The 22,433-nt window shown below is 40.4% G+C and overlaps 1 protein-coding gene across 7 annotated transcripts in view; it reads left to right on the top strand.

Annotated features, from left to right (window-relative positions):
• LOC135472682 (ADAMTS-like protein 3) overlaps window positions 1-22,433 on the top strand; it is a 56,373-nt gene that overhangs the window by 16,573 nt on the left and 17,367 nt on the right. For 4 of the 7 annotated variants that reach the window (XM_064752301.1, XM_064752308.1, XM_064752307.1 and 1 more), the window contains 3 exons: window positions 4,449-5,206; window positions 17,548-17,715; window positions 22,034-22,267. In XM_064752301.1, the coding sequence (XP_064608371.1) occupies window positions 5,162-5,206; window positions 17,548-17,715; window positions 22,034-22,267 (447 nt within the window). In that variant the 5' untranslated portion in view covers window positions 4,449-5,161. The other 3 variants (XM_064752302.1, XM_064752303.1, XM_064752306.1) reach the window with 3 other exon arrangements.

Below are 22,433 nucleotides of genomic sequence, written 5' to 3' on the forward strand. Positions count from 1 at the left end.
AATTGAGTCTAATGAGTACAGTGCTGACACGTAAATTATGATAGACAAACCGATGTCTCAATAACGATCCACATGTGTGAACATCCACTGTGTGTAAAGTTTGCTGTAGACAAGCCGATGTGGTAAATCTCCATGACAAAATGGATGGTCCACATTTGTGAGATCTCATATCCACTGGGTGTAAAGTTTGCTGTAGACAAGCCGATGTGGTAACTCTCCATGACAAAAAGGATGGTCCATATGTGTGAGATCTAAGATCCACTGTGTGTAAAGTTTGCTGTAGACACGCCGATGTGGTACAGTCTCCATGACAAAATGGATAATCCACTTTTGTGAGATCTCATATCCACTGTTTGTAAAGTTTGCTGTAATCACGCCGATGTGGTACAGTCTCCAGAAAGGGATGATCTACATTTGTGAACTCTAAGGTCTACTGTGTGTAAAGTTTGCTGTAGACAAGCCGATGTGGTAAATCTCCATGACAAAATGGATGGTCCACATTTGTGAGATCTCATATCCACTGTGTGTAAAGTTTGCTGTAGACAAGCCGATGTGGTAACTCTCCATGACAAAGTGGATGGTCCACATGTGTGAGATCTCATATCCACTGTGTGTAAAGTTTGCTGTAGACACGCCGATGTGGTACAGTCTCAATGACAAAATGGATGGTCCACGTGTGTGAGATCTCATATCCACTGTTTGTAAAGTTTGCTGTAATCACGCCGATGTGGTACAGTCTCCAGAAAGGGATGATCTACATTTGTGAACTCTAAGGTCTACTGTGTGTAAAGTTTGCTGTAGACAAGCCGATGTGGTAAATCTCCATGACAAAATGGATGGTCCACATTTGTGAGATCTCATATCCACTGGGCGTAAAGTTTGCTGTAGACAAGCCGATGTGGTACAGTCTCAATGACAAAATGGATGGTCCACGTGTGTGAGATCTCATATCCACTGTGTGTAAAGTTTGCTGTAGACAAGCCGATGCGGTACAGTCTCCAGAAAGGGATGATCTACATTTGTGAACTCTAAGGTCCACTGTGTGTAAAGTTTGCTGTAGACAAGCCGATGCGGTACAGTCTCCATGACAAAATGGATGGTCCACATTTGTGAAATCTCATATTCACTGTATGTAAAGTTTGCTGTACACACGCCGATGTGGTACAGTCTCCATGACAAAATGGATGGTCCACATTTGTGAGATCTCATATCCACTGTACGTAAAGTTTGCTGTAGACACGCCGATGTGGTACAGTCTCCATGACAAAATGGATGGTCCACATGTGTGAGATCTCATATCCACTGTATGTAAAGTTTGCTGTAGACAAGCCGATGTGGTACAGTCTAAAGAAAGGGATGGTCTACATTTGTGAACTCTGAGGTCCACTGTGTGTAAAGTTTGCTGTAGACAAGCCGATGCGGTACAGTCTCCATGACAAAATGAATGGTCCATATGTGTGAGATCTCATATCCACTGTGTGTAAAGTTTGCTGTAGACAAGCCGATGTGGTACAGTCTAAAGAAAGGGATGGTCTACATTTGTGAACTCTGAGGTCCACAGTGTGTAAAGTTTGCTGTAGACAAGCCGATGCGGTACAGTCTCCATGACAAAATGAATGGTCCATATGTGTGAGATCTCATATCCACTGTGTGTAAAGTTTGCTGTAGACAAGCCGATGTGGTACAGTCTCCAGAAAGGGATGATCTACATTTGTGAACTCTAAAGGTACACTATGTGTAAAATTTGCTGTAGACAAGCCCATGTGGACATGTCTCCATAACGAAATAGATGAACCGCTGACTTTAGTTCTATCAAAAACATTGCTCAGGCAGACATTGCCCTTATGTCGGATGATATTTATTATGCATAATTCGATTATGTTTGCTTTTATTAGAAGGATGTGTGCGGCAAGGGCAGATATTGAAGAAAAAAAACTCTACATTCCGCGTGTAATGTATACAGGATATTGCTACTCTGTAAAGGTGTTGTATGTCAGTATGATCAGTTAAGGTAAATATATATTTACAAGTATTTTATATGTAAACATGTGCAGTGACAAACGTTGCAATGACTCCTCCAGCAGATATGTTGTATGTCATTCGTTCCTTTAGTCTGCACATACATGTGTATATATATTTATACACGACCGATATGCGGAAGACGCCGAGCTGGAGGTATAAGCTGTCTGGAAGCTGGAATGTCACGTGACCCCGTATAACCTCTCAACTTCACCCTCCCCCAAAAACCCACACGGTGACATGCTATATATGGCTAATGGATTGTCCTGAAATTGTCATGTTAAGAGAGTCTGTGATTTATGATAGATTGTGAGGGGATAAAAACAGAAATGTCGCTGATTGCACATGGAGAATGATGTGTGTATTATTTGGCTTGAGGGCTGGTTCTTGTTGGACAGGGAAAGTCCCTCGTCAAGTCTGGACCTCCCACAGCACCTATCAATCACACTGCTGATGGACCCCTGACATATTGTCTTATTACTTTGCATGTAGATCGCGAATTCCTAGCTTAATTAAGGTGTGGATGCATTGGCAGAGTAGGCAAGATGCACGTTTTGTACATTTCCTGAAATCCTCTTCTATATGTAAAGTTTGGAATTCAGAAAAATGTACTGCAGGAAGTAATGCATAACATTTACTTTATCATTTATTTGTAAGGTTGATAACTACTTAGCTGCTATAGTCAACAACAAATCCCATATACTTGAGGAGATTGTTTCCTACATTAAGTATTCATAAAATTTTTTTTTGAAGAGAGTGCAGTGTTATATGTTAATGCGGTTGGATGATCTTGCAAAATTTCGCGTAAATATCAATGACTTCAAGTTTTTAAACTATTAAATTTATGATTAGAGTGCCAAAATATGCCCATTAAGTGAAAGTAAGAAATCAGCTGAAAATAAATGAGGTTAGAATTGAGACCGTTTTTGTTTGTCCACGATGTTAAGGTAGATGCCGAAGGGTAGTGGTTTAATACGAGCACTCCAAATCCCTCCACCCAATAAAATTGACAGCAGACGTGTAAGTGACAGATTGTTTTATTCTTCCGTGTTGCATGCGTCCCAATCAAATAAATAAAAAAATAATCAAGGGTCCACTTACATGTAGAAAATAAGATTGCAACTGAATGTCGTTTAACGGTCTTTAAGAAATTAGCGTATAGTAGGTAGTTATATATACAAGCATGCTTCTGCAGTGAGCAAACTCAGATTAGTAATGAGTTAATACTGATTATTTTTACAGAAATGGATGTCAGCATTTATTTGAAATAAAAGATTTGCGTTTTGTTTGCTGGTTAAACTTTGGAGAGTTAAATTTAAAATAGGGGAATGAATTATTTAAACTAGACAGAGCAGTAGAGGGAATATCTAGCAGTTTGACACGTCCCCCTAGAAAAAACGTGAAATATGAAGCGAGAAGTTTGAGTTTAAATACAGCGTCTCGTATACAGAAGATTTGCCCACACGGTCAACATATGTAGCGGAGAGCATTAGCGCGGTGGGTCATAGACTGACGGTACAAGTGGAAGCAGGATACGCCTATGTGTGTTACATAAAACACTTATTTGGCCAGGTATTTGTTTAGATCCCCGCAGACCGACGGTAAGGACACACACCTGCGCTCAGGTAATAGCAAACATACAGAGGGCCTTAGAAGGTTAGTCGGCTCGGATAGTGTACTAAGCTGGCAAATCCATTTTGTTGTTACCTTTTATATGGTAAGTGGCAAAAACTACCAAAGGCTGTGTCATTGGGTAGAGTCCAATAGCGGTCACTTAATTCAGTAAGCTTGGAGTGTGAGAGGTGAAGAGAGGTATTCACCCGTCGAGAGCCGGGTAAACACGCGAAATAGCTAAATCCAGGGTTGTCAAAGCCCTACACGTGTAAGTTGGACAGGTAAAGATTTTAACGTACTGGGAAAGGTGTCTTTTTAAATTAGCAGGTAAACAATTTTTGTCTGCGCTGTACATGTCGCCATACGAGAAAAAGATTAGCTGATATTAGGTAATTAAAATGGTGAGACACGGCTGATGACATACCTGTGCCTGTTGCTTAAACTTCACTTACCTACTGCTTTATCGCTAGTGTTGTCATAGAAAACACATAGCCCTATAGCGTTTGATGTGTGAAAACACGGCCTCAGCCTCCGCCCACGGTATAGACATGCTGTTAGAATGTTTAGGGGATGTAACCTAAGGTTTACGTTGTGTGGAGGTAGCATAGACAAGGGTCTGTGATTATAGTGACTTCACATGCATTACCTGTGCGTTGTTACACAAGACGTGCTGGGGAGACGGTCTACAAGTAAAGCCCAAAGATCCTAGGTTTCTGTAGCGAGGGATCTCTACTCTGTCCACACGGATTACTCACCCTCTCATACACACAGTCCTTACCTGCCAATTTTAATACTCGTTCCGTCTATTTTTACAGGTGTTCTGTTGACTAGCGGATGAAACTCGGCGGTGTCGGGCAGCGCCACCAGGTAAGACGACGGATGCGGGAGACGCAAGGATGCGCTGATTGCTAGACGGACAGCGTTCAGGACCTGAACAAGCCTTATACAAAACTTACTGGACTTTACAAAGGGTAACGAAAGCAGCGATTACTGAGATACATCAGTATAAGTGTTAGCAGCGGCGGGAAAATTTCGAGGAATACCGCAAACCTTGGGCACATAACACGTTGGATATCGTGGCCATCTTGGAATTTAGTTGATGTTATTCGTGATTGGCCGAGAAAGAAAATAAAAATCTAAAAAGGGCCGCCTGTCATTGTCAGTTGAAGAAGAATCTTTCCAGGAATATTTTGACCAATTGTTTGAAGAGAGTGGTATCACATGATTTATTAGTAATTGGGAAGAAAAGTAACGACCTAGCATTATTCAAGTGATTGTTAGGGAAACTGCAAGTCGTTTGAAGAACAGAAAATCAAGCCTTGTACATTTGTGGTGTCGTCTAACCCGTGAACGAAGGGTTAGAATTTAGTGTCTGGGTAACCACGACAGAGGGACGTGGAAATGTAGCCAGGGCATGTTAGCGGAACGCTTCGTCACTACAGGGAAACTCGGCCCTATGTCACCGAGAAGGCTTGAATCAGCGGAGTGGCCACGACAGGAGTGTGAAATATGACAGAATGACAGAAATATGAAAGGATCGATGTACTTACTTATCAACGCCTTAATTGGACAGGTAAGTCGTTTGTCAGACACAGCATTAATCAATATCAAGGCATTGCCCAGGTAGAATCTTACTAACATATCCTTGCAGCCCAGACTAATTTAGTTTCCCGACCTGTCCATAAATCTTTGCCTGTGCTGATTATCTTTGATGTTACGAGTTTGCTGAAATGATCAGGTGCCCGATGAGTCGGTGGCGACGATAGATGACTAGCAAACCTTACCGGGTTACCCGGCGGAGCCTTTGATCAGTGTTCACCTGTAATAGCCTCTGATACATCACGAGCATCATGTAATGTTTAGAGACTAATAACTATGTCTTCCAGGCCTATCTAATGATCCTGGTATGCCGCATATACACGAGTTTCCTTAATAACAGCAAACATGCTTGACTCTTTAAAAGCCTGCCCACTAAAGCGATCAATATGGATTATACATTGAAATAAATAGAAATGCTGATCTATATACGCGAACTGACCTCAATTTGCATCCTTAAGCAAACTGAACGTCGTTTTAGTTGCCCTTTATTTGGACTATTCACAAAACTTGACCAAAGAAAGCTTTGACGAGGTTCGTATATATTTAATGGCAATAGTTATTAATAAATCGTCATATACTGTACCACATTCCATCTAAGACCCGGCAACTGTAGATAAAAGCGTGTCCATGAGAGAAACTGTGTCAAGATCAGGTGTTCGTTTGACCATGTGTTATTACCTACCCTTCCGTCCACTTTACATTTCATGTCGACCACACATCAGAAACATGGCCCTTCATTATGCCCTTACCTGAGCAGTACGTGATAGATTTGACAGCCAGTTCATTTTACCTACATGTACATGCCGCATTCAAAAATGTCTAGTTCTTTCTACTGAGAAAATACAGTAATTTTATCTTCCCTTATTTTGTTTTGGCGACAGTAAACTGCATTGTTCCAATCTGGTTATATTATTAAGAAAGGCTACAGCATCGACACGGTATGAAGTCTAGCTCTTGAAGAACGGTCTCTAGTTCTAGCAAGGCGTCTAGTTTTTATCAGATTTGGTTTGCATATCTTTGTCAACCGAAAAATAGGGTTTCACTCATGGCATAGAACAGCTTGGGTAGCACTAGGATGAGAATGCCAGTGTCACCTGCCTGATGCTTCACACAGCCTTCCCAAAGCTCGAACCCTTTGCTCAAACCCTAGCTGGTAACCCCTTCCTTAACCTTGTCTGGCCCACTAATAACTCCCAACGCCAATCCGTCCCGCTCCATCCGCCCTCATGAAGGGAACGTCTGGTATGCTAACTAACAGCGATAATTCAACAGATTGCTCTCAAATATATGGAACCTCACGTAAACGATGTACAGGGCTGACTAAGTTATACGACATATCCAAATGATGAACGCGAAAATCAAATGTACAAAGACAACGGATCATTTAGTTCAGCCGGCGATGACTGCTGGTGGCAAGGAGACAGACGCACGTTAGGTGTATTTGACAAGAGCAGAGGGGCCCTGTTAGGGCTCGGGGAATTCGCCCGACCCTCCCAAGGTGAAAAGTTCACTGCTTCAAGACTTGTTCTGGCCCAAGCGGCTGTTTCAACCAGGCGTGAAATCGTGCGAATTAGATCGGCACTCGGTGTCGGCCATCTCCCTGTACAGCGTTCTTTTAGGCGCAGGATTCAATCTGTTTTCCTTTAATTGTACCTGATTGTGGCAGTGTTATTTGTCAGCTATTCCGACGGTTTTAGGGTTACAAAGAGAGGGTCAGAGAAAAGTAACAACCAGTTTTACAGACGATTGCCTTCTATTGTAGGTAAAGCGGTGTCTCTTGATGTGTCAAAATTCAGCGTATAACAAATCAAATTGAAAATTTCATGCCAGTCTTCACCAGGGAGCCTTCAGGCCGTCCACTCTGTAGTTCTCCTGGACAAATTGCATTTCTGTATGAATGTGTGCCGAATCGAGTTGGTTTCATGAGGCTAAACAAACTGACCATTATTCTTGAACATTAACCATTATGCCAAGTTGGGCTGTACAAGACAATGTAATAAACAATCAAACCATTTTGCACTCTATTATCGAAGTTTGCACTATATTGTCAGTCCTGTAAAATCAGATAAGTTTAAGAATATTAAAGTGTTATGTCTTAGACAATATATCAGGTGTAAATTTGCAATTTCCAGTTCGAAAAATTTGACATCTTGCTTTGCCCAAGTATAACAAACATTTAGCAATAGAGGAAGGTTAACATTACCTGCAAGAAAAACGTGTTAAGACGTAATGCTAGGATGGTCACCAACATTGAAACACGTCCTTTTGCTATTTGTCAAGCCTGTACAACTGGAAATTTTTACGTCCAAATCTATAATTATCTTTCAAAAGAGCGATATTTCTTAAGGTGCAGAAAAGGGTATGGAAACGTAATGCTAGAGATGCTGTTCATGGAATTTAATATTGTGTAGAATAAATGCACTGAACCAAGTCACCCCGGGCTGAATTTTTTTCTCACGTCTGTAGGGGCTGTCATCAGTCAGACACATTCTCGTGGTACAGAGTACTTGTGACTATAGAAAACTGTGGCGGAGTTACTGATGCTCACTGAGATAGGAGGAGGCGACGAGCTGATGAGATCTGACAAGACGATAAAGTCCTGTATTCTTCCCAATTCACATTAAATTGATATATAAATATGAAAGAACCCACAAAGAAGTAACAAAACCAGTAGAGCATTATAATCCCGGTTTGCTGTCCATGTAGACAAGGCGACTGTATACATCAGACTGATACAGGGTTTGCTTGACTTCAGTTTTGATGCACTGTCTATAAATCAAAACCTGAGTCTTACAAATTGCTATGTACATTTAAGAGATATAATACCGCTTGCACAAAGCGATCGTACCATGGCAGCTCATGTTAAAGTATATGTTGCCAGGGTAGTTACAGTCAGCTTAGACATAAGCTTCAAGTCGTCAGATGGGCTGTTTTGGAAAAGTGTTATATCTTTTGATAAATTCAAGTCGTGTGTTGGAAACCACTGCGTGAGAATGTCTGTCAGAAACTTGTCGCATTACGGTCGTTTTCACTGGAGTCTGTCCACCCATCGTTCAAGCCATAAATAACAATAAAATACAACCATGATCACGAACAAAACTCAGAGCAGATGATGACTAATCGTGTTCAAAATCCTGCCCTCCCGCCCCCCTTGTTTTGGACAGGGGGTGGTGGTTTCCACCGAGCTTGACTAGATTTCGTTGATGCAGTGTTTAATTGTAGCATAACCGTCTTCATTTATTTGGCACCCTTGTATAAATGCATGTATCGAAATACGACATATATATTACAATATAATGGACTAAAGTATACAGAGTAAAATGATAGCAACGATGACTGTGTCATAGCTGACAAGCTTTAAATATCTATGCTTCATGTACACGTAAACTTCCAGAATTTACAGAAATAAAAGAAAAACGAAAGTCATGAAGGCTGTAAGCGATTTAACTTCATGAACGTGAATTAGCGCATAAATATATAACTGAATATTCAGTTTCGTTGTTGTTGCAAATGGGTGATCAGATCTGTTGACTGCTGTACTGATAGCATTGGATCAAAATATCTCACATGCCTATTGCTGCTACATACACTTTATTAAAGATACTTTCAAAACATAATCTTATACGGCACTGTTGACATGAATGATTATCCTCAATAAATCCTACTTTAACGGGTGTTAAATTAACCCCAGTTGAAACCTCTACCATACCTTTCAGTGATCTAGGTATTGGCCCTGAGATTTCTATTTGGAACATAATTAGTATTTGAGCAGCTCATACGCGGTGAATGCATATAATGAGGCGCACTTGCTCGGAAAAAAGTTGATATGCGAAAAACGATGATAAATGCGTGAGCGACGTGCCGTGTCTAGAAGGCACGAGGATTAGCTAGAAAGTACGGTCATGGCTGTGACAAGTGGAGTGGAATGCCAGTGCTCGCACTTGCAGGGAAACCCGACCGACGGGGTCCGGTCGGGCCCGCTGGTGTTTACCTGGCGTAGTATTTTACCTCAAAAAAGATCATATATGACATTTATAACAGAATATTACACCTCTCATTTTTGTCAGAAAGTAGGTACAGACTGGAATGAACCAAACACGTATGCTAGGTACGAAGACTTAGAGGATCAACACAAAGCTGTGTTTCTGTGTGTGTTTTTTTTTTTGTTTTTTTTTTTTTGCAGCCAGGTGTTGATCGTTGAGTCCACCCACTTAATGGTATAGGCAGTGAATATTTTACCTGTATCTTACAGGTATTCTCTGGGATGGGTAGTGAAGCGACATGTTTGTAACAGCAAATTTCGATATTTGTTTACAGATTTGTACGCTACATGGAGGGGTGTTGTGAGTGTTAGCAACCTAACCGATAAATAACAACAAACCATAAAATGCAGCCGATTGTCGAACACCTAGAATACAGTATTGGCGACATACCTTGCACCTCTATCGTTCTTTATTTGTAGACCTAGTGTCTGGCTTTGTTTATTTTGATATGGTGCAAAAACGTATAGTAAACATACACCTGTTATTCCAAACGGGTGCTGTTTTGTTTTCTATTTGCACTTTTTCTTTGAGCTTTCTCCTTGGACTCTCCTTCGTACATTGCATATACTGTATAGGGTAATGACGTGGAAATACATTAACCCTTTTCACAAGGCTTATTAATTGAGACATGAGCATTGCCTTTTCACCATTTGAAGCTCATATCAATACTTACAGGTTAATTAATTAAATTAAGTTTGTTTAACTAAAGAATTCAGATTATATCCAAGTTAGCGTAAAGAAGCAAGTATGAGAGATAATCTGAATGATCTGAAAACAAAGGCATAATCAGTGTGAATATATAGAGTGACCACCCTGCCAACTGATCACGAAACTGAATTTTTGATACAAGTTTATTTCAGAAAATAAAAGGCGTTAAAAAATAAAACTGTTAAATAAAATCCTCGCGTTAGATATTTGTCAGAACAGTTGCAGTCGCAAACCGCAACTTACATACTAGTATAGTACACGATTTAGACTCTGATTAAATGTGTGCGCCCCGAATTAACATTCATTGCGCCTTACAACATTATCGAAAGCCGTTGACAGTGGTTCTTTACTTGAATTCGTCCTAATTTCTTACTTTATATACTTTTTTTCTGTGATTTGTGTTAAGTTGTTTCTTGAAATGGTCTTGTGATTATTGACCAGGAGTTAACATTCATTACGAGTAACATTTTTGCCATGTGTTGGATTGTGACTGTATACAAAATGTTGATGGAATGACAGCCGAGTTGGCGCATATCTACAAACACTTGAATATGTAATTTATACTGAAATATTTGAGAGAATATCTTTACATCCGAGAAGTGGTTTCATTAATTCCTTCATTAAATAACAGAATATCTTAGGCTTTTATGCTGTAGAAATAAGTTATGAGTAACAATGAAAAACACAGACGCATTGTAAACTATGTTCTGTTCAATTTAGGTTAAAACGTTTTTTTTTTATATAACCAGTACTTGTGTGTAAAGAGGTGACGTCATTCCCACCAGCTTGCCCTTGGCAAACGGCCGTCAATCTCAGTCTGTCTGATACACTCGGCTTTACCCACACAGTCTTTTATGCCTTACTCATTTTAATATACACCCAGGAAATTAAAATGTTGTTTGACGTCTGATAAGACCTGGTTTGCTTGCTGTACTTTTTTCTAATTACAGGTAATTTATCTCTGCACCGTGTGGTGTTTATTTCAGCCCATCAGGTGTAAACTTTCAGTTTGATTTCATCACCTGTCACTCACATTTAACTACTGTAATTCTTCAGCCTTATCGTACATCTTACGTTTACATTATCCACATTACATAGGTGATACAGGTGTTTTTTTTCTGTCTACACAGTGATTAAACCGTGCTTTTATTAAGCCAGAATAACCAGGCGAATCACCATTGTTCGGGTTAACAAACATTTGTATATTCCAAACTGATGAGAGAAATCGCTTAAGAAACCTAAACGGACAAACATTGCCGGAACCTTGCATTACATTTGGCAAAACTTCCAACTCACCAAAAGTCAAATTAATCTTTTCCCGTCCTGTATTCGATAAACAGTGTTTAAGAATTTTCTATAGGGAACAGGTTATTTCAGGTGGAATTCTGTGCAGATAAACTTGGAATATATATTTTACCTGTCTTATGGAGAAAAACAATGTGTTGTATTGTTGTGTTTTTTAAGAGATGGGTCAAGTAATTAAGCTACTTCTCAATGCTGGTTTGTTGCATAATGTTTAATGTATACGCTTGTTAAAAACCCGTATTGTTGTCAATATAACCAGACTATACATCATTGGTCTCTAGGCATGAAGACAATCACCAGGGTCTTTGTGGCGGGCATTCCTTGGAATCAACCCGTCAGTATACTTTATACTTTGTGCCTATTCCCACAACATAGACTCGTGTGATACAGCTCCTATAATCGGAATGATATTTATACAGTCCTATTGTCGGAGAGATACTGATACCTACTCTCAGGGTGATATTTTATAGGCCTACAGCTCCTAATGTCCAATTGATACTGATACATAGGGGATATGACCCGGAAATATCAAATTTATTATCATTTGTGGAAAATTTGCGAGGAACAAATGAAAACTACTACTCGAGTTTATTAAATTTGATATCGAGGGTCACGAATTTCATATCCTATTTATCCCATAAATGCCTTATGGTGAATTTATAGCGGGAAAAAACATTACGATTTAATTTTTTCGGAAAATGCGCCGACATCTAACCGCGTAGTGATATCAGATATATAGGTCAAGTGAAACGTCATCAGTAAGTGACAAGTACGTGGCGGAGTATAATATAGTACAGACAAAATATATTTACATAACGACGTTTTTATACCATAGACATGTCAAAAGTTCGCTTTATACAATATATCGTTCAATACGTTAATATTCATAACAAGAACATTACAGTCTATTACAGAAATAATTACTGTCTAAAAATAGAGAAATTTAACGTGCGCTGAGTACACGCAGTGCAACGTTCAAAGAAACAACTGAAAGTTTAAGATAACGAAGTTTGAATAAGCGAAACAGTCTACAGAGTATTGATTACTAACAGAATTTAAAAGTATGGGATTGGAGATATTATGGGTTTCATCTGAATTATGTCAGAATTAGCGAAGTACAAAGTTTTAGGAAAAATAATGGCCTACCCGATGTTTCCGTTCTGGGGATTTTACTTAGCCTTCGTAGCGATAGCTGTATGTCGTAGTCAATGCCGAGGATTTCCATATTGATTCGATTATCTCTTGTCACATTTATAACTCTAGCGTGTCATTTTGTGTCAATTTTTACGTACCCCTGGTCGAAAGTCAGCCATGTTGACATTTGCAGACGACAAGAAAAAATTGTAAAAAAAAAAGGTAGTGCCTGTACAGCAGGAGTGTAACTTTTGATTGGTCGATTTGATGAATGAAAGATACATGGATCAATCAAAATGGCGGAATTTATATTACACGGGGGCATATCAAAACGATATGTCATGCCTTTATTACCTGGAAAAATGAACATTTATGAGATAAATCCCCCAATAGTCGGAGTGATACTTATACGTCACCTAGGGGTCTCGGTGGCTCAGTTGATTAGCGCGCTAGTGCAGTGTAATGACCCAGGAGTCTGTCACCAATGTGGTCGCTGTGAGTTCAGCTCATGCTGGCTCCCTCTCAGGCTGTAAGTGGGAAGGCCTTGCAGCAACCTGCGGATGGTCGTGGGTTTCCCCTGGGCTCTGCGGTTTCCACCCATCATAATGCTGGCCGCCGTCGTGTAAGTGAAATATTCTTGAGTACGACGTAAAACACCAATCAAATAAATAAAAATGAAATATACGTCACCTGTAGTGTGAGTGATACTTAAACAGCCCCTGTAGCTAGGTGAATGCTTATACAGTCAGTCGTAATGATAACCCTGTATCACCTAGATTGTCGGATAGTTATACATCCCCTATGCTCAGAGTGATACTACATCACCTATATACTCGGAGTGATACTTATACGCCCCTATAGTCGGAATGATACTTATAAAGCCCCTTTAGTCAGAGTGATACTTGTACAGCTCTTATAGTCGAAGTGAAACATGTACTTCACCTATCTTCACCTGTTGGATTGATACTTATACATCACCTATAGTCGGAATGATACTTATACATCACCTATAGTCGAACTGATACTTATAAAGTCCCTGTAGTCGGAGAGATACTTGTACAGCTCTTATAGTCGAAGTGAAACATGTACTTCACCTATCTTCACCTGTCGGATTGATACTTATACATCACCTATAGCCGGAGTGATACTTATAAAGCCCCTATAGCCGGAGTGATACTTATAAAGTCCCTATAGTCGGAGTGATACTTATAAAGCCCCTATAGCCGGAGTGATACTTATAAAGTCCCTATAGCCGGAGTGATACTTATAAAGCCCCTATAGTCGGAGTGATACTTATAAAGTCCCTGTAGTCGGAGAGATACTTGTACACCTCTTATAGTCGAAGTGAAACATGTACTTCACCTATCTTCACCTGTCGGATTGATACTTATACATCACCTATAGCCGGAGTGATACTTATAAAGCCCCTATAGTCGGAGTGATACTTATAAAGTCCATATAGTCGGAGTGATACTTATAAAGTCCCTATAGTCGGAGTGATACTTATAAAGTCCCTATAGGCGGAGTGATACTTATAAAGCCCCTATAGTCGGAGTGATACTCATACAGCCCCTATAGCCGGAGTGATACTTATAAAGCCCCTATAGCCGGAGTGATACTTATAAAGTCCCTATAGCCGGAGTGATACTTATAAAGCCCCTATAGTCGGAGTGATACTTATAAAGTCCCTATAGCCGGAGTGATACTTATAAAGCCCCTATAGTCGGAGTGATACTTATAAAGTCCCTATAGCCGGAGTGATACTTATAAAGCCCCTATAGTCGGAGTGAAACATGTACTTCACCTATCTTCACCTGTCGGATTGATACTTATACATCACCTATAGCCGGAGTGATACTTATAAAGCCCCTATACTCGGAGTGATACTTATAAAGTCCCTATAGTCGGAGTGATACTTATAAAGTCCCTATAGTCGGAGTGATACTTATAAAGTCCCTATAGCCGGAGTGATACTTATAAAGCCCCTATAGTCGGAGTGATACTTATAAAGTCCCTATAGTCGGAGTGATACTTATAAAGTCCCTATAGCCGGAGTGATACTTATAAAGCCCCTATAGCCGGAGTGATACTTATAAAGCCCCTATAGCCGGAGTGATACTTATAAAGCCCCTATAGCCGGAGTGATACTTATAAAGCCCCTATAGTCGGAGTGATACTTATAAAGCCCCTATAGTCGGAGTGATACTTATAAAGTCCCTATAGCCGGAGTGATACTTATAAAGCCCCTATAGTCGGAGTGATACTTATAAAGTCCCTATAGCCGGAGTGATACTTATAAAGTCCCTATAGTCGGAGTGATACTTATAAAGTCCCTATAGTCGGAGTGATACTTATAAAGCCCCTATAGCCGGAGTGATACTTATAAAGCCCCTATAGTCGGAGTGAAACATGTACTTCACCTATCTTCACCTGTCGGATTGATACTTATACATCACCTATAGTCGGAATGATACTTATACATCACCTATAGTCGAACTGATACTTATAAAGTCCCTGTAGTCGGAGAGATACTTGTACAGCTCTTATAGTCGAAGTGAAACATGTACTTCACCTATCTTCACCTGTCGGATTGATACTTATACAGACCCTGTAGTCGAACTGATACTTATAAAGTCCCTATAGTCGGAGTGATACTTATAAAGCCCCTATAGTCGGAGTGAAACTTGTACTTCACCTATCTTCACCTGTCGGATTGATACTTATACAGACCCTGTAGTCGGAGTGATACTCTTACAGCCCTATAGTCGAAGTGATACTTATACAGCTCCTATATTCGGAGTTATACAACACCGATAGTCGGAGTGATCTACGGTCGGAGTGATACTTCTATATTACCTAGATAGTCGGATAGTTACAAATTCCCTGTGTTCGGAATGATACGTATACATCACCTATATACTCGGGGGGTTTCCGTGGCTCAGTTGGTTAGCGCGCTAGCGCAGCGTAATGACCAAGGAGTCTCTCACCAATGCGGTCGCTGTGAGTTCAAGGTCCAGCTCGTGCTGGCTTCCTCTCCGGCCGTACGTGGGAAGGCCTGATGGTCATGGGTTTCCCGCGGGCTTTTCACCCACCATAATGATGGCCGCCGTCGTATAAGTGAAATATTCTTGAGTACGGCGTAAAACACCAATCAAATAAATAAATAAATATATACTCGGAGTGATACTTATGTAGCCCTTGTAGTCGGAGTGATACTTATAAAACCCTATAGTCAAAGTGATGCTTATACAGCCCCTATGGAGTGATACTCATACAGCCCATATAGTCGGTGTGATACTTATACAGCCCCTATAGTCGGAGTGATACTCATACAGCCCCTATAGTCGGAGTGATACTCATACAGCCCCTATAGTCGGAGTGATACTCATACAGCCCATATAGTCGGTGTGATACTTATAAAACCCTATACTCGGAGTAATACTTCACCTATAGTGGGAGTGATACTTATACAGGCCTTACAGACGGAGTGATACTAATACCTCCCTTATGCTCGGAGTGATACTTATACAGCCCGTATAGTCGGAGTGATAGTTGGACAGTCTATAGACACATTAATAAAAAGTAAAGACGTTCAGTCTAGGGAGTAAAACCAGAGCAGCGACGACAGTGGGACAGCTGGCAAATGGTCACACGATATCTGAGAAATACGGCGTCTTCTCATTCTGCTTCAGTCAATACGTTCAGCATAGGGAGTAAAACCAGAGCAGCGACGACAGTGTGACAGCTGGCAAATGGTCACACGATATCTGTGAAATACGGCGTCTTCTCATTCTGCTTCAGTCAAGACGTTCAGCATAGGGAGTAAAACCAGAGCAGCGACGACAGTGTGACAGCTGGCAAATGGTCACACGATATCTGTGAAATACGGCGTCTTCTCATTCTGCTTCAGTCAAGACGTTCAGCATAGGGAGTAAAACCAGAGCAGCGACGACAGTGTGACAGCTGGCAAATGGTCACACGATATCTGTGAAATACGGCGTCTTCTCATTCTGCTTCAGTCAAGACGTTCAGCATAGGGAGTAAAACCAGAGCAGCGACGACAGTGTGACAGCTGGCAAATGGTCACACGATATCCGTGAAATACGGCGTCTTCTCATTCTGCTTCAGTCAAGACGTTCAGCATAGGGAGTAAAACCAGAGCAGCGACGACAGTGTGACAGCTGGCAAATGGTCACACGATATCTGTGAAATACGGCGTCTTCTCATTCTGCTTCAGTCAGGACGTTCAGCATAGGGAGTAAAACCAGAGCAGCGACGACAGTGTGACAGCTGGCAAATGGTCACACGATATCTGTGAAATACGGCGTCTTCTCATTCTGCTTCAGTCAAGACGTTCAGCATAGGGAGTAAAACCAGAGCAGCGACGACAGTGTGACAGCTGGCAAATGGTCACACGATATCTGTGAAATACGGCGTCTTCTCATTCTGCTTCAGTCAAGACGTTCAGCATAGGGAGTAAAACCAGAGCAGCGACGACAGTGTGACAGCTGGCAAATGGTCACACGATATCCGTGAAATACGGCGTCTTCTCATTCTGCTTCAGTCAAGACGTTCAGCATAGGGAGTAAAACCAGAGCAGCGACGACAGTGTGACAGCTGGCAAATGGTCACACGATATCTGTGAAATACGGCGTCTTCTCATTCTGCTTCAGTCAGGGCTCCTCTCTAACTTTTTATGCAGTTAACACGCATGCAACCCTTAGTAACGTGTGTAAAATTCATTTATGATCTTTTCGAGAGATTGATAGAGATTTTTGTAGTTATATTGGTCTTTGTGGAAGGCAGAGTTCAGTGTTACTCTTGAGAACATAACAGACTACAACTTAGAAAATAAAAGCAGAGCAGCAACGACAATGTAATGGCTGGCAAATGGTTTGTAGTCTTATGTGTACGTGTACTGACCAAGTCAAAACGATTTCGGAGGGGGTAAATATTGTATTTACTAAACCCGGAAAAGGCTGCCTAATAACAAGTATATGACCGAAGAGAACCAGTTGTGAGGCACAATGTATAGAGATATACCATGCCGTCATATAACAAATTATGTAATCATCATATTTATGTTTAATTATTTGAATATAACTTTCCAGTCGATTGTTTTCAGATCGCCCTTCCGTTGACGTCAGCCTCTGATTGGTCACACTGGAGCGAATGGAGCCCGTGCTCACGCAGCTGCGGGGGTGGCGCCGCCTACCGGATCCGAAAATGTCTGGGAAAGACGGAGAGCAGCTGCAACGGGGACAGTATGGTGTACAAAACATGTGAACACAAGGTAAGGTGTACAAAACATGTGAACCTAAGGCTAGGTGTGACAAAACATTTTAACACAAAGTAAGGTGTGCAAAATATGTGAAAACAAGGCTGTGTGTAACAACACATTTTAACTCAAAGTAGAATGTGCAAAAATGTTAACACATAGTAGAGTGTACAAAACAACACAAAATAGAGTATACAAAACATACTCACACAAAGTAGATGTGACCAAATATGTCAGCACTAAGTAGAGTGTACAAAATGTGTAAACATAACCCAAGGCATGCAAAACAAGTGAACACCAGATTGGGTGTTACAAAACATATCAACACATTATGTCGTGTACGAAATATGTGAAATATATGGGTGAGGCAAACCATGCTTACATAAGATAGAGTGTACAAAGCACGTGGACGCAAAAAGTGAACACAAGATTCGGTGTGATAAACATGCTACCAAAAAGTACAGTGTACAAAACATGTGAAAAAAAGCTGAGTGTGCAAAACATGTGAATATAAGCTGGGGTGTGGAAAACATGTTAACTAAGGAATGTACAGAGCATTTGACACGAGGTATACACCTGTAGAGTGTACAATGTAATTAAAGACGTACAGTATAGACAGTACCAGAGCACAGTGTGATAGCTGTCAAATGGAAACTAGTTAAACGTGAAATACAAACCAAGCGAACACAAGGTAGGGTGTACAAATCACTTTGTTCACAAAACGTGTGAACAAAGTTAAGGGTACATAACATGTAAACACAATTAAGGTAGGGTGTTCAGGGGTGTGAACATAAAATAGAGTGTGCAGAATTTGTGAATACAAGGCAGGATATACAAAACATGTGAACATGAAAGCTCCGTACACTCGAGAGACTGTGCAGAGAAAACACAGGTTACCTGTGTCACTGAGTTTATCCCGTGTACTGATATTTTCTGGCCTGGAATAGACTGCAGCAGGAAATTTGTGTCATTTCTTGCTCTGAGCGTTCATACCGTTTGTTTTAGTCTCCAGTGTACCTGTCGTTTTAGTCCCAAATGTAAATGTGTGTGTTGACTTGTGTTTTGTCATTGTTATAAAAAAAAAATTTTTAAGCCAATGTGTCAGACAGAGAATTACGGCCAACATTACACAGTAGGTCCCATTTCCGGTGGATTACGTGTAGATTGATGAAGATTGGCGACATTGGAGGAATTTGAATTACTTGAGAGTAATAACAGTGGGGGAATTTACTTCATCCGAGGACACCTTTAGCGAAGTTAAAGCGCCTCTATGACAACTCAGCATAGTGAGTAATTCTAGACCAGTGACGTCTAATAAATTGTCTAATTAACATCGTTGCATAATTTACCTATTATTGTGTAGGCCCTAGTGCTAGGCGGCTTGTAAGTTGTTACTTTTTTAAGCATTTACATAAATAAATAAAACCTTGAGGTAAACTGACAAGAAGCCAGATTTCCCTGTAAAATGTGTGACCATTTTTCAACTATCACACTGTCTTCGCTACTCTGGTTTCGCTCTATACGTTGTTATATTTTAACATGCACATATGCATGCCAAAGATTGTATCACTGATAATTAAAGACATGAAGACGGCACCGCCTTGTCCAGTAGCAGCCTGGGGGAGGTCCCAAAGTGGCTGAAGCGATTAGTCCGTGGTTTGACCGCTGGCAGATTGTTATTTGATGGTCACTACAGATGACGGATCACGGCCGGACAATACCGTGCCCCTCTGTATACTTAATGTAACAAAAAGTAGTTCCCGGTGTCCATTTGGGTCTTGTGTGTCATTGATGGATGGGGTGATTTCCTGTGGACAGGGTTTTTATCGGCCGGTCCAGTTAAAACGAGAATGTTAACATGACTGTCAACAATTGTAAAGATGACATCTTGACATTTCACACTATCGTTGATTGATTAAGACAACATAAAAGACGGCTTTATCTTATCTATCCGAGCTCGCAGCTACACTAAGAGACGTATCGCTGTAGAGTAGCAAAAACAATTATATGTTTAACAATATAATCATAATGAAATAAGGTTTATAAATAAAGCTTGTTTGAGCATTGTTGCTTTTTGTAGGAGGTATAAAAAAGCAATTCTCATTAGTTCCTATGAACACACCCTATGGCAATAATTTCTTCATGTTTGTAGATAAATATTACCACAAAATGTCAACCAAGCTAAAAGTATGACTTTATCATGCTTTGCTCCAGGTACTTTCACGAGGTCATTTACTTCTGTGCATTTAAACTGTTTTAAGATGATTAACATTTCATCAGATTGTTGAATTTGTTCTTCTTCACTTCGGCATATGATTTTTAGTAATGTATATGTTTGCGTGTATGTAACATGTAAACATTGAGGAAACAACTTTGTCGTGTTAATAGTCCAGGCATCAAAATTGCTCGTGATTTCTCATTTACCGGTGACGACGTTTTCGGTGTGAATTTCAACACCGTGTTAAAGTTAAATGATATCAGTACGATGTTATTGTTTTTGCATTTGGCTACCAACCTCTAAATGTCACTCGAAAGGCGCCACTCTGTATACAAGGTGACTGATGGAGCATCTAAATGTTTATTGCCTTTCAAAGATCAACTTGAGAAAACAAATTACATCGCAATGTTTCCCAGGGCCACTTTGCTACTCTTCGGTATTTCTGCCATCCTTTTTGGGAATAAAACAAAAGTTAGTTTAACTATACACCGTCTAGACATTGATGCTCTACCTAAAGTTAAACAGGTTCTGAAGGATCCCACTGTGCAAGAAACACTCGCTCACCTTCATTGTAAATTTGTCATCACTGTAGCAGACAAGGCTCCTAATAATGTCATCTTTGTTTGCAAGAATTATTATTATCAAATTCTTGTTCAAGAGCTATGTGCATCTACAACGACATCCACGTATTCTGCTACTACATGTACTCTGGAGGAACTATTTAACAAACACAAAACCTTTCTTAAAGAAAGGCGCATAAATATACCTACCCGTCACACAGAAATACCACAACTTTACTGGATTCCTAAAATGCATAAATCCCCATACAAGGCTCGATTTATTGCAGGTTCAAGAAGCTGTACCACCAAACTCTTGTCAGCCCTACTTATGAGAGCGTTACAAGAAGTAAAGTCATTTTGGAATAAGTATTGTTGTGCCACAACAAAAGTTCAGGTGTCAACTGCATGTGGATTCTTAACAACTTCAAACGTCTTACAGAAGAACTGGATGCTCATATGCATATACCGTACAAAGACGTATCCACATGGGATTTCTCTACTCTCTATACTACGATTCCTCACAAAGATCTTATTGAAAGAATATCGTCGTTAATTGTCTCGGTATTTACTAAAACAAGTCACCGTTACATTAACGTCAGAAGCAATAAGGCTTTCTTTAGTTCTACTCTTTAGTTCTACTCTTTATAAAGGTTACCACTCATGGGATGTTACATTATTTATTGAATTACTTGAATTTCTCATTAATAACATCTATGTTACAGTGCATAGGTATTCCAATGGGTACCAATTGTGCGCCTCTTTTGGCAGACCTATACCTGTTTTCATTTGAATACGACTATCTGCAAAAATTACTTAAAAGTAATATCTTTAAAGCTCGATCCTTTTCATTTACCAAGCGGTATATTGATGATCTACTGGCGTTAAATAATCCCCATATTGCTGAAGCGGTGAAGGAAATCTATCCGCCTTCATTGGATTTAAAGGAGACAACAGATAGTCCTGATGGTACATCTTATTTGGAGCTATATCTGTACAAAGACGAACAAGGTCTCCTTTCACGCCGCCTTTACGACAAACGGGATAATTTCAATTTTGATATTGTAAATTATCCTTATTTAGATAGCAATATACCAACGGGTCCTGCATATGGCGTATACATATCTCGCCTTGTAACATTTGTCAGATCTTGCGTTAATTGTGATGACTTTAATCTGCGTCACAAGTTGATAGTTAGTTTGTCAAGGATACTCCATCAAACGCCGTCATTCTACGTTTCTCAAATTTTACAACGAGTATAACACTCTCGTTGGCAGGTATGGACAGAGCGTTCAGAATCTCTGGCGATCTGCATTGTGATCAACCACATAGACGACGCTGTTATCCCTATGTACATATCTATCACGTACATGGTATTTAACAACATAGATGGCGCTGGTTGCCCAGTGTAACCGTCTATCTTGTATGTCATGTGTAACATCATAGATGGCGCCTCTTGTAGCATGAGATCTTTACATATTAACGGACTACGAATGGTATATGAATGTCGGACTTGACGCTTATATTTGGCCTGATTCCTTTTTTATCTTTTTCCCAGCCTTGCCCCCCAGGGTCTGTAGACTTCAGAGCTGAGCAGTGTACTGCTTATGACGAAGTACCATTCAGGAATAAGGACTTTATCTGGTTACCGTACTACGACAACAACAACAGGTGCGCTCTGAGGTGTAAGGCTAAAGGATATAACTTCGTTGTGACCCTGTCCCCGAAAGTCCTAGACGGGACCAAGTGTGAAGAGACGGGCAGGGATATATGTATCAACGGCAAGTGTGAGGTAAGTGAGCAACCGAAGGGGGCAGAAGGCGCCAGAGATTATTAGGCTCTGGCAACCTATCGGTGGACGTTCACAAGAACTGTTAACACTTCCTGCTGAAGACGGGGGAGGGCTTTCTAACAGGAATATTGTTGGGCCATTATTGGCTGAGTGGTCTTAACAGCCC

The sequence above is a fragment of the Liolophura sinensis genome, chromosome 8 (assembly GCF_032854445.1).
Source record: "Liolophura sinensis isolate JHLJ2023 chromosome 8, CUHK_Ljap_v2, whole genome shotgun sequence".
Lineage (NCBI taxonomy): Eukaryota > Metazoa > Mollusca > Polyplacophora > Chitonida > Chitonidae > Liolophura > Liolophura sinensis.